The sequence below is a fragment of the Corvus brachyrhynchos genome, unplaced genomic scaffold (assembly GCF_000691975.1).
Source record: "Corvus brachyrhynchos isolate BGI_N302 unplaced genomic scaffold, ASM69197v1 scaffold258, whole genome shotgun sequence".
Lineage (NCBI taxonomy): Eukaryota > Metazoa > Chordata > Aves > Passeriformes > Corvidae > Corvus > Corvus brachyrhynchos.
Genome location: NW_008240122.1, coordinates 312,155 through 325,686, shown reverse-complemented (window position 1 = coordinate 325,686; position 13,532 = coordinate 312,155). Strand labels below are relative to the sequence as shown.

At 38.7% G+C, this 13,532-nt stretch overlaps 1 protein-coding gene across 1 annotated transcript in view; it reads right to left on the bottom strand.

Annotated features, from left to right (window-relative positions):
- The window catches only part of KCNH1 (potassium voltage-gated channel subfamily H member 1), a gene marked incomplete at its 5' end in the record, with an annotated part of 167,430 nt that overhangs the window by 71,557 nt on the left and 82,341 nt on the right, over positions 1–13,532 (bottom strand). Inside the window, one exon of the mRNA XM_008641688.2 lies at positions 5,637–5,833. Within this exon, the coding sequence (XP_008639910.2) occupies positions 5,637–5,833 (197 nt within the window). The remainder of the gene's footprint in view (positions 1–5,636; positions 5,834–13,532) is intronic.

Genomic DNA, 13,532 nt, shown 5'->3' with positions numbered 1-13,532 from the left:
TTGGCGGGCACCTGGTGTCCAGCCAATGTCAACCCACCACAGTGTTTTAGAACTTCTTAGTTAATTGTGTTTTCTATGGTACACACACATCCCCACTACGTAAACTATTTATCTGTAGCCAGATCTTCCTCTCTATAAGCACAGGAGCCTAAGGCTCCAGGTCACATGCATTAAAAAGAACAGAAATAAGTTTAGAATTTGGAAGTTTTGGAAAATAAAATTGAAGATGATGTGGCTGAAAGGTAATGGAGTTGCTTTGGCTTGAGCACAATCACATATTTCAATAATCGCTGTAGGTGTATGAACATTAAATGCTCGCAGTTCGTCAAATCCTTTCCAAGTCTGGGTGTTGAGGCTTTACCTGGAGGGGTCCAACAAACTACAGAGGAGGAGAAGGAAGAAATCCAAGGGCACATCCTCCCGAGAGCATGCGGTTTCAACTCATTGACAGACATAGCACTAAAACCATCCATAGAAGATGCACACACAGCAGGCCTCAGAGCACTTTCGGTACAGAGTGTAAAGCCTATTTGCCCAAAAATCTGTGGGCTAGCTAAACAGTTCTCTGTTAGAGACAGATAGAAGTTCAGATGTCCAAGGCCAGAGAAAAGACGCAAAAATGCAATATGGAATCTACCAATGATGAAACAGAATAAAGTACCTTTTGTTTAGATTGACATGGAAAAACTGTGAATACAAGAACATCCAATTCCCTGAACAACTTTTAAAAAGCAGCATGGGAAGGAACACAGTGCTTAACTGTTTATTTATATTTGGACAGGTTTTTTGGAAATTGACAACTTTGCCTCCTGGACAGCTAATTTGGCATAATTCCCAAGCCACAGGCACTTCCAGACATACCAGTCATGTCCAATGTCCTCGGTTTTCAGTGCTGTAAGATGCGTGCCTGTCAAACATCAAAATCCTCTCCTCACAGGACTTGTGGGATTGTTTTGGTGACAAACACAGGAGAAAGAAGCAGGCTGTCAGTTTGACCATCATCAAATGGGACAATATTCTAAAATTAAAATCTTTCTCTTCTCAGTGTAAGAAAGCTTTGTTGAAACCTTCCAGCAATTCAGGCTTTTGTGTAGGAGAAAGAATTCTGGGATACCATTTCAAACCTCTACCACGAAGAAGGATTTTAAAACTTGTCATGCGGAAAGGCAGAATGTAAGGCCATGGACTGCCTCTCTGAAAACAAACTGCTGCCAACGCCCCCTGAGATTTAAAATCAGGGCTTGAGGCACTCCTAGCTGAAATGTATGATTTGAGAGACGTTCTCTCTCTAGTTAGAGCTTACACTATCAAAAGAAGAAAGATTAAGCTAATGCTGAAGAGGAAAGTACAATTACATTTTAAAATTGCTTTTTGAAAAAGATGTTGGGGACCTGTCCACTGGAACAGTTGGAATACCAGAGAATAAACACACCACTACATGTACAAAAGCAAGCAATCTTACACTGCCAAGGAGAGAGACTATTCTGTTACAATCACTGCTCTCTCAAGTATGTTCTGACTAGGAGTTTTGGCTCTAACTCACTAAATCATGTTTGATTTGTAAAAACACAGAACGTTCTTTGCCGCTTCTTTCACTCTAACAAAATCCCAGTAACATACCTACATCCTACTGTCTTCCTTCTTTCATATCAGGATACAAGTAGCTTCTGGGAAAGCTACTTGTGCTTCCTATCATGACACTCCAAAGTATTCAGAATTAGTCATTTAATCTCTATCCAGGCTAAAACGGCTTACTAGAGAAATCTCAGCTTAATAAATTATGTATAAGAATTCTCCCTTTTATGTAGTGCGAGCAGTCATTTGAGATACAACATCATTTATGGCTGCAGCAGAATGAAATGAGCAAATACACTGTGGTACAACTCAGTGTAAGTTAATACTGGTCACAAAGCTCATACACATGGAAAGAAGCAACTGCTAAAGCCAGAACATTTCCCAAAGGCCTTTCCCATTCTTAAAGAAGGTGCCAGCAAACTTGCACCCCATCACATGCCAAAGACAGAGACAGGTAGTTATGCTTCTATGAACCTGGAGCTATGATGTCCAATTTGGAAACCCAGAAGTGTTTAAATATTTGGTGGGAGAAGCCAGACCTCCATCCAGCCTGTGCATCCTGCTGCCCTCCTAATCTGCAGTATTTCTTTTGTCTAGCATACCTTCCATGAGAGTGAGTTTGTGACTTGACTATCCAACAATACCCCCCAGTGTCTGCACTCTGGTTCCTCTCCAAGATTCCAAAAATGGAGAGAAACATCAAGTTAACCTGCTTTAATTTCAGAACATTGTTACAGCAAGTATTGCTCTGAAAAACCTCTATCAGCTTCCTTTCAGCTGCAAAGTCTTCAAGTCCAACATACAGCCACCTGCAGCCACAGACTGCAGTTTCAGTTTCTTAGCACGGTGGAAAGAGAGATGCAGCAGATGATTCTCCCTCTGTTCCCACCTAGATGAAAATTTCAATGACTGGCAGCAGAAGGAGTTAATTAAAGGTCTGCTTTCTCTTCTCTTTTAGGAAAAATAAAAAGTTTTCTAAGTCTGAGCTCCAGTCTGAGGTAACTAGACAGCTAATAACTTCAGCAGGGATTTTAGTCACTTGAGGAAACTGCTCAGGGAGTCACCTGACAGCAAGCTGACACTTTTAAAAAAGAGGATATTTCACTGGTATTTGTTGAGAAAGTGAGTGAAAGGAAACTGCTTTCACAGCACAGACAGGGACAATAATGACATGCCAGGCACAGAGCATTGGAAACTTTTCCCTTGGCCACAAAGTCTTTAAGCATCACAGGCAGTAACATTTTATACCTGCAGGCCTGGTCTAGGGAAGGCATAAAGGGGATACATGGACCAGAAGTATCCTGCCCTCCCAGCTCAGCTCAAACCACATTCAAGACAAGTAGGAAGACCAGCACAAGGAATGTTGCCTTTTACTTTGCCTAAATCCAGCTCTAGGTTTAGCTAAGGTCAAGACCAATTGACCAGTTAGGGTACCTTCCAATGTGCCTGCATGTCTGCTTATTTCTGCCACAGCCATCAGCACGTGGATCCAGACCCAGTAACAGGGGGAACATCTCTTCACTGGCACTGAAGGGCCTGGGATAGGGAATCCCAGCTCCACCAGGGATCACTACAGGAGACCTGGCACCCAAGGAATATGTTAATATGGTGAAAAAAATGGACCAGTGCTAGAGTTCACTTAAGCTGAGTGAAACTTGGCTACAAAGCACCTTGAGCTGTGTAGTGAGACTCAGTACCATGGCCAACTGAAGGCATATGTACCCTGAAGATGGGGACACCTCAGAGGAATAACCAAGTCTAAAAATGTGAGATCCTTCTGAAAAAAAAAATCCCCAAAGCTGCTTGTTCATGTATTTGGAATCTGTATGAATATATTTGGGAGGAATACACAGTATCTACATTTCAACTAGTTGAACACTTTTGGAGCCAGAGATGAAACTGTTTATTGAAATGAAAAGTGTAATTCTGGTATTTATACTCCAAAGGATATGCAATACCTCACAAATGCAACTAACAGAAGGTACCAGTTCATTTTAATTCTACAAAATTCCATTTGCAGAAATAGACCATAGAAGTGTTAGAAGTGACAGGCTGGGGAGCTATTTCTAAAAAAAAAAAAATCACAGATATTTAAACCAGATTAAATTCTAAACTCTAAAAAGTTGCCTTTTAACATGCATTACCTCAAATCTCTAAAGTATTGTACCTTCCATGCATTTTCAAGAACATATATTATCCACATTACTTAACATTTGCATTCTGATTGCAATCAGCCTTCTTCTAATAAAATAAATAATGTTACAGTCTGTTAACCAGGAACCATCAAACTCTTGCCTCCATTATCAATCAACGCCACTTTTCTGCTGACTGCAACTCAATTAAAATCCAATTATTTGAATAACTGGATGGAAATTGCTATCATAAGATGTATGTTTTTATTAGGAACATTTTGTGTAGAAATTGACAGCACAGGAGTTGTGACACTATGATTAAAAAATGTTTTGTAACCTGGGCTGGGAAAAGCTATGCCAATAAACATGGAGGGGCAGTGTCACTTCTGGAGTAGGTATTTGATTCTAAAGTCAGGCCTTCTGGCTCAGAGCAGGTCCAAAATTATGTGATTCTGCTAGCATTACTATGAGCTGTTAGAAAGCTGATCCTTCTAAGCTTCAAAGGTTGCTACTTCTACAGATGATGTTAAAAAAAAGAAGTAGTTATATATTCTGAGGGCATCTTACCACATTACCCATGGAGTTAATTATAAAATATGTCAGTCAGTGATACTGATTCTTTAGGTGATATCAATGTCAAATTCTTTCATTTACTTTATTTCTTACATTAACTAAGACCAGGTAAGGAGGTGTTTATTAACAGGACATCTCTCTTAATATGCTTGCAGCTGAATACCTTCATTTGAAAAAAATGTCTTAGAAGGAAATCCCCAAGTACAAATTTGTTTCTTAGTTTTTAATCACATCAATTTTCTACCAGAGCTCTGATTTATTTCACCAAAGTGTGGATAACACATTTTTCTTCATCCAACCCTAAAAAGCTGAATTCTTTGATACTGATAACATATGCAGATAGAAAATATCATCGCACTACTTTTACTTTCAGTATGCCAACTCTAAATATAAAAAATAAAATATCTTTAAAAATGTCTAGTTGTAAAGTCTAATTTTACAAAACAGATTTAAAAGATTAAAACAGTTCTATTTTTTTCAGGTCTAATTATCTAGGACTTACTTGGCACCTGAAATTACTATGGAGAACCATTTAAGAACAAAAATTTCTCCTATCAAACATATTTCTTTACCTGATGTCAAATACCCTTATGAAGCAAGTACAGGTTCTCTAATGCACTTCTTTTCAGCGTAATATTATTGTCTTCTACCTCACATCATAAAATCATATCATCTGAATTATACCTACTACAGTTTTAATAAATTTCTGCAGAGGTTGTTCACTGAGGATTACACAGAGGATTTAAACTGGGCTATTAGATTGTGATTACTTGCATTTGACAAAATACCTTGAACTGGCACACAGCAAGGAATGAAAAGAGCCAAAAAATCAAGGATAAGAAAATGGAAATACTATAGATAAGCAAAGTAATTCCAAAATGTGATTTATAATAAAAGAAACAACTCTTGATAGAATGTCATCTTCATATTACTTTTCCATTGTGATTACTGTACTTAACTTTTGTTCCATATATCAGATTTTATATCTTTCCTGTCATTTTCCTTGTGATTTCAGGAACACCCCTAAAATATTTTTAGGGGCTTTACAAACTAAAGTTGCATTAAGTAGTGAACGCTGTTTATCACACGTACATGACAGTTTTCATATCTGCTGGAACCTGTCTACTTCCTAGAAATGTATACAGTCTAGCTCCCTCTAAAGCTAGCACTGGAATAAATACTTATAGCCTTTTGACTCTACATGCTAGCAGGGTCTCCTAGGCAAGCACTGAAAAATCATCTTATAAAAGGGGTCCACGAAAAATGCCAGAATTCAAGCCATTCAGTCTTCTCACGCAGACAGACGTTAAAAGTGAGATCATTTACATGATGTATGTTAAAATCACAGCTACTTACCCTTTTTCTCAAGTTGTAGGTCAAAATGAGATTTCTGGAGAAGGAGTGTGAAAAGGCTGTGTAGAACTCCAGCACTTTCTGCAAGGCATCCCTTTTTATCACATGAAGATCACAGTAAGTCAAAGCCCTTACATTAGCACAGGACTGGGCGAGGGTCGACTCCTTCCAGAACACATCACCAAAAACGTCTCCTTTGCCTACAGAAAATCAACACCATTGCTTTCAGTAACAGCACTACTTCCATCAAAAATATAACAGAACAGACATCTCATTCATGCAGTCAAGTGTCTTCTATTTTTGCACTCAGAAAAAAAAACTGTCTGGAAAAAAAAACTTTGAAGCATTTAATGGCTAACTTTTTCCATTATCTTTTTCTTAATTACAACAGTCTAGCAAAACTTCATAAGAATGAATCATAATTTGAAAGTGTTCTATGTGACAAGTTCCCTTTAAATATCAATAAAGATTTTTCTTTCAAAATCAAGAGAAGTGGTTCACTCTTGGTTCATGTTCTCTTCTAATCCCTTTCAAAGAAATTAATTAAGAGGAAATGGTTTTTCCCTTTCTCCTTTTAACTGTCACGCAAAGGATCTGTTTCTTACATCTGTGCTGCTGAGTCTTCTTAATCTGGCTACCATTTACCCACTGTTGTGTCAATAAAACCATCCTGTATAACATATCAGTGCAGTTTCAGGCTGCAACTAAACAGAGTCCAAACCAAGAGGAGTACAGATTAGTTATCCCCAACGCAACAATGACAAGGCATGAATGTTTAGCTGTTTCACACTGGAAGGAAGAAAATGGCCGTTTCCTCACACCCTTTCCATGTGCATGTCTCTATGAGCTTGGGGCAACCAGTGAAATCCCTGCAGTGGGATACTACAATGAGGGCATTTGCACCAGTCTGGGCACTACAATGCTGGGCACATATACCAAAACCTACTGAGAAGCAGCCCCCAGTCAGGATTTCACTGGTCACACCCCAGCTCAGGCTGGGCACAAAAGGGAGCGTGTAGGAGAAAGTTACAAGTTCATTTCCAAAAGTAATTGTCTTTTTTTCCTGTTTTCCAGTACATAATGCTAACAAAAAAAGAATATTCAGTTGTTACCTTGATAATGAAAAGCTAAACTGTTTTTGTTTTGAAATGTGTTTTCCTCCCAAATTTCTGCTGTGCTATATCACTGCTGCCCATCTCTCTTAAGACCAATGACATGGAAATGCATCCACATCTATCAAGCTGTGGTAGGAATGGTCCCTTGTCTTATAAGTATTATCTTGCCCGTAGCAATTCTTAAATCCAAAGCATCAAAATATATATTAGTTTACTGACTTCAGCCAGGTTCTTTTAGATTTCCTTCCCTAAATAAATTGTCATTTTTGAAAGCTTATATGAAAGTCAAGAGAACTATCAGGGGTAAAGAGCTCAAGAAAACTTCTAATTCAAACTCAGAATTCCCATCTCAGTCCTTCAGCTGTATTCCACCCTTATCTAATCTCTTCCATGAGATGATAAGCATTTTCTCTTTGAGAAGATGCTCTCAACTTGATGGTAAACTACCCTGAAGTGCACTAAGCTGTCGTTAACTCTGATGTGCTCTCAGTCTTCCACAGAAAACCTACACCATCCACCTCCCATGGACCAGTTCAGATCCTGATCACTTTGACTTCATTTTAATTTTAAATGTGTATATACCCTGAAACCACCTGTTCTGTTAGCACATTTTTCACAAGATTAGGCAAACACACCATAAAGATAACCTTTCTTCCACTTCTAGTCTCCTTACATAGGACAATGCCAACATGCGGAAATAGTACAAAAGCTTCATACCAACAAGCATAGCAGTAGTCCCACAGCCCAGTACAGTAAACAACTTTTCTTTTTAACAGCAATGACTTTTCACATTTTCAATTATTTGTATGGTTTTTGTTAGTAGATACATTAAAAACGGCTTAAGGAAAAAAGCTTCCATGCACTTAAAACAGATCTTCCTCTACAAGGCTTTTAGACAGACAAATACACAATATATTCAAAATTGAAATGAAACAATTTTTATGCACCATAAAAACTGATATGCTTCACTGGGTAAAAATGGATTGTTTGCCTTTGGAATAAATATGCTTTTACTCACAATCTTCCAGGCAATTAGCTAAACAACTGTTTTAATTAACGCTCTGGAATCTATCAAGCATTGAAATGTGGCATCACTGATGAGCAACAGTTAGAGCTGGTAGTCCAAGCACATGGGAGAGGAATTCTAGCTCACTTCTAAGTGTATTGCTTAACATCTCCGGACAAGTTTCCCTACCTTAAAATGACAATAATTATGTTACTGCCCCACAGTAACATGCTGAATAATTAATACAACCCAAGCACAAACAGCAGGGTGCGGCTGTGCCTACCTCAGAAGTGACATACCACAGAAGTTAGTTATGTCTTACTCTTTTTGAAATTTAATTCTGCTTTTCACATAACACAGAAAGACACAACTCTGTCCTTCATCCCTGGCAGCAAGCACAGCTGCCTTTTGCTATTTGTAACTTTTCCCTCCATAAAAATCTCCCTCCTGCAGTATCCTGCCACCCCAGGGAGTCACCTCCCATTAGTGGCAAGAACAGCACAGGAAGGAGCTGTGTCTGCTGGGTGCCCACTGAGCCAAACCAGAGAAAAGCAAAACATGAGCCACAAACTGAGCCAGATCTCAGCAGTCTCTGTTTTTAAGAAACAAACTTAAAAACCCAAAGAAGTTGTACTCTTTTCTTTCATTAAAAAACTTCCTTGAAGTTAAGAGTGAGGAATCTAGTCAAAAATGAATTCTACACTGTATTTCAGTTTCCAAAGTAAGGCACATGGAAGCACCTCATTGCTTTCTGTCAAGTCCATTTGCTAAATGAAGCATACCAAAAGTATTAAATTTGATTGTCAGATTCTAAAAGAATCACGTTTGACATTTATAGAAAAATGAGGGGGGAAAGGAGCAGTAGAAATCTATACAGCAAGAAGGAATTAAAATTCCACCCAGGATTACCTGCACTGCATCAGAACAATTGGCCACTTATGCATAATAAGGAATTGCATACCATCTCCCTTTGTCTATATGTTCTTCACAAAGTATGATCAATCGCTGTGGAAAAAGGAATCAAAAAAACAGGGGGGCAGACTAAGTGGGTGTTTTATCAAAACCATCTGTAACTGGAAAGCAAGAAAGGTATGGTGATGCTTCTGAGTCAGAAGGTGGTTGGCAAAGTCCACTGGCTGCATTAGGGAACCTGAGCCAAAAAACCTCTTTTTATATATAACTCTAGGCTTTATATATTTCACCTTACCTCTGAAGAAAGATTAAAAAGCCAGAGAAATGCAGATGGCCGTTTGTTTGTCAGTACTTTGCATTTCTGATTCCCAGTTTGCTGAATTCCAGATGTTTGCCAGGAATGTTATCTGTCAATCACACTTAAAGTGGATGATCTAAGCTTTTACCATCAATCATTTATATTCCCTGCTGGATTTGTGGGCTCAAGACCTTTTCCACCATCAGCTCAGCATGCATTGGAAAGCCAAACAGTGTTCTGCCTTTTATGTTTCCTTGTTTGTTTTCATTATAACAGCAAGTCCCCAAACCCTGATATATTTAAACTGGGAAGAAATATTTTATAAAACCTCCTGTTACCATATTTGTTCTTTCCCAATTTCTTCTCCACATCAAGTTTGCTATTTATCTTCTAAGCAAAAAGATGGTTTCTCTGTTACCACTGCCAGTTCAGCCTGAGTCAGGCATAAGGTCAAGCCACATCCACTCTGTCTCCTGAAAGCAGCACCAGTAATGAAGATCTGATTATTGCAGCTTAGTCAGGTGTTCTGCTGATTCTGAGAAGAGAACACCCTCGCATTGCAACTGTATTGCCTTGGTACCACAACAACCCTTGGCTTTTTCACTCTTACAAGAGGAAAGATTGAAGAGTTTTCCTCTTAGACAGAAGATCTTCCACTCTACTCCAAGAAAATAAATATGGCTCATGTGGAATATGCGTTTGGCTGATAACCTGCTCAGTCCATTTTTGGGTTCTGGGTGTCTGGAAGTTGTGGTGCAGTTTTGGTGTGATAGCTGGGGGAGAAAATGAGGCTATGGATTCATGTGTTGCAGGTCTTCCAAGTCAGTATGAATTTTGAAGGCATTTGCATGAATCCATGGATTTTCAGTATATCAGACAAAATATTCATGTTAGAATCATTCTCAAAGCAATATAGTTGTTACAGCAGCCAACAGCAGAATCTAGGTCAGGTCCCTTCCCAATTTGCCTTCATCTGCATGTTTGAACAACAGAATTAGGATCTGACACAGTCTCAGCAGATCCAAAGATCAGGTAGAATGACCAAACATTGCTCGTGGTGCCTCAGTGGCAAAGCAGCACTAAGCATATCCTGCAGTCAGGTGTTAGCAAATACAGTTATCTGTGATGCTAATCCACAGTGGCTGCCACAATGACTTTCCCAGCACAGCTCCCTGGAGCACCCACGTTGGCCTGCACCCTCAGGATCTGCTCTCCACCTCCAGGCAGTGGGGGGACACCAACTACTATAGCAGCAAACACACAGATTCTCTAGGGTCAAATTCCCTCTGTGATCACCACATGATTATTTGCCTTCAACTGAAAATCCTTCCCTTCTCCTCTCTTCCCTCCTTTCCTCCAAATCTAAGTAAGGCATGGAATTTAAATTTTCCCATTTTACTGAGCGGAGAAAGATTCAAGGAAAGTAAAGACACTAGAGCAAAAATAATTTTTCCTCTTGGTGCATTGTTTTAATGCAACAAAATCTGTCAACCAGAAAAAAAATGGAGCTACCATTTGGCATTGAGGTGGAATATTCAGTATCTGTCCTGTAGATAAATTGTACAACTTGACAGCCACTGAATAGCCTGTACTTTGGTCTTCCAGCACAGTACAGCTGGCAGGACATGATGCATGAAAGTGATTTGCTGCTTTGGATTTTCTTAAGATTTCTCAAGTGCAAACTGAGACATGTAACGAGAAGTGAATGACCAACTGCCCTTCAGAGAATACACTATTTTTTTTAAAATCAGAGGTTTTAACTACTCTTTTCCTCTAATTAGGCCTCTGAAAAGCCTGAGTATCTCTGCCACAGAAACCAAAGTAAGTGTTACAGAGATAATAAACTGAAGCTGTACTTTAAGTGATTTGCCTGGTGCAGGAACAGAAACACAGTGTATCTGTCCATGTTGTAAACCACAGCCTGGCAACATTTTGCAGACAGTTTACTACACAACTGCATCAATTTTCTCTGTTGGAGCACATTACTGTACAGACAAAATAAAAACATTTATTTTAGAGATGAGTAGCAACAACATGATTTAGTTACAGCTAAAATTTCTATTATTGTTGCTATAATTAAGGCGTTTATTTGTCTCTCAGAATACAGCATGGATTACATTTCACTATGTGAACACTCACCTATTGTGATGAAGAGTTTTAAATGTCAGCTGGGCCCTACCAGGTTTATTCACAAAAAAAGCCAGGAGGCTTCACCAGAATCTGTATCATTTATCCTTATTTGCATTTTAATGGTTGCTATAAAAATGTTACAAAAATGTGGCTGGTTTGTACAAACTCAGGATATGGAGTAGCTCAGGTAACTGTAGTCACAAACGTATTTGGATGTATTTGCACCAGTTAAGTGATAAGAAAAACACAGCTCAATCTGTGTTGTCATTGCATGCGCAGTGCTAACTCTCTGACCAAAAAAAAAAAAACCTATATAAGAGGCTCAAATTGCATTATCCTCTGAGTTACTTCCCTGATTACTTAGGGACAGCCTTTGTGTTCTACATATTGCTTGAAACATACATTAAAGCCCCAAAATGTTATTATTTTATTTCAGACAAAAAAGATTCACACAAGTTTAAATAGTAAGTTTCGTGTTCTGAAATACATAAAGTAAATATTTTGAAAACCTCACAAAGTTTGCATCTATCTTGTATTTAATTTTATTTAGTATTTCTAATAACTCCTTCTATACAAATATAACAATGTTACAGAAACATATCTCTGAAAAAAGTATTAATTTGAGATTTGGAGAAAACAAAGAAAAACTAGTGTTTCATGAAAATTTTTTTGATTATTTTTTACCTGTCTCTTCTCTTACAAAAATTATTCTTCCTCCTCCAAAATTGTGAAACAGAAACAAAATCCTACCCAAAACAAAAATGAAAATTCATTCAGTGGTTCACCTGGCAGAAATCAGGCTCTTTATAGAAAGCTGACTTCCTTGCTAAATTATAATTTCTACCTCTTCCCACCTCTGGTTGGAGCATGCACACAAACATGATGTGCAAGCCTTCCTAACACAGATATCCCGAGCTATCAAGGGACATGCAGGAACAGAGAGCCTCATCTCCACCACATCTCAATTTCAGCTGCCAGTGTCCTGCCAGACACTGCCATCTTCCAGGGGGAACTTCTTCCACATGTGGTGCTGTTGGACAATATAAGAGCACATTATGCAAAGGTGTATAAATTTGCAGCAATAAAACATGAAACATGCCAGAAAGTTCCCTACTGAGGTCTCTGCTCACAGGGAATACTCCTCCTCCTCAGTCACTCTAGCAAGACATCAAATGTTTTAAAAATCTGTTTCTCCAATACCCTGCGCAGTCTTAGACCATCTACAAACAGTACTGGACAGGAGCTTTGGCAATTCATGCTTTTAATGTCTGTCAGAAATTAGACATAGAACAAACAAAAAGTCTCAAAAATGGCAAGTCCTGATATCAATCCACCCCAGATGTCTGGAGGACAGGAATAAGGAATACTCTCTGTCTGAAACCACCATGTGGGATAAACCCATATTTCTCAATAAGAGTTTCAGTGCTGCTCCTACATCCACCATGAAATTAAAATTTTATATTAATGTAGACCTCTTTATGCCACAGCCTTTTAAAAAGTTTAGCTGGATCTCCATCTGTAAAGCTTTTGCTCAATGTGCCCAGACACTCATTGAGCAAATCGGACTCTGAAAATCATTCCTTCAGTTGCTGTTTATTGAATTACTTCATAGAAACATGTAACTTGCCCAACCTGCCTATATAAATCAATCTAAAAAAACCCCACCCTTCAGCTATAAATAGAAAAAGCACAATAGAACTACTGAGGATAAAGATGATTTTAATTTTAATCATTCCTTTGTCAAAGCACCACTGGTCATGTTTCAGTCTTATTCAATAGCACAAACAATGCTGTGAGGTTAGATACTGTCAGAAAACACATAATGCCATCCATAATCCTGCAACCATTTGTTAAGCCTGAGAGCATGGCAGCTTGGCATTTTTAACACAGAGAGGTGTACCTAAATTTAAAATTCAGGTGAAAAATGAAGCAGTGAAGTAAGGGACTTCTTCAAAGACCTGGAATTAAATAACAGGCTGTAAAATAACACAACTGATTTTTGAAAATGGGGTAGTACACAGAGCAGTTTAGTTTAGGGAAACCTGAGTTAGCTCAGGTACCAGGGACAATCTAAAGATAGCAGCCTCAGCTCAGTCAATTTGTCTGCCCCCCTCACATCTGCTGAGAAGCAGTTTTCACATCACTCTCTGAAAGTTGCAACATCTTCCACGGAGAAGGTCCAATTCAGACAACACTCCTGCACTGCTATTGTCCCTCCTCTAAAACAGACCCTCCCTGTGGCACAGTTGCCCTTGCAGTTGGCACTGTCCTATCTGGATGCAAATCTGTCCCACCAAAATCTGAATCAATCCTCTGGTGTCTACATCCGAATGAAATGCTTACGGCTAAATGAGTAAGCTAAAGCAATTGTAAAGAAAACAAACAATTATTCTTATAACGTTTCTTTAAGACTGCAATTAGATCAAATTAAATCAGCA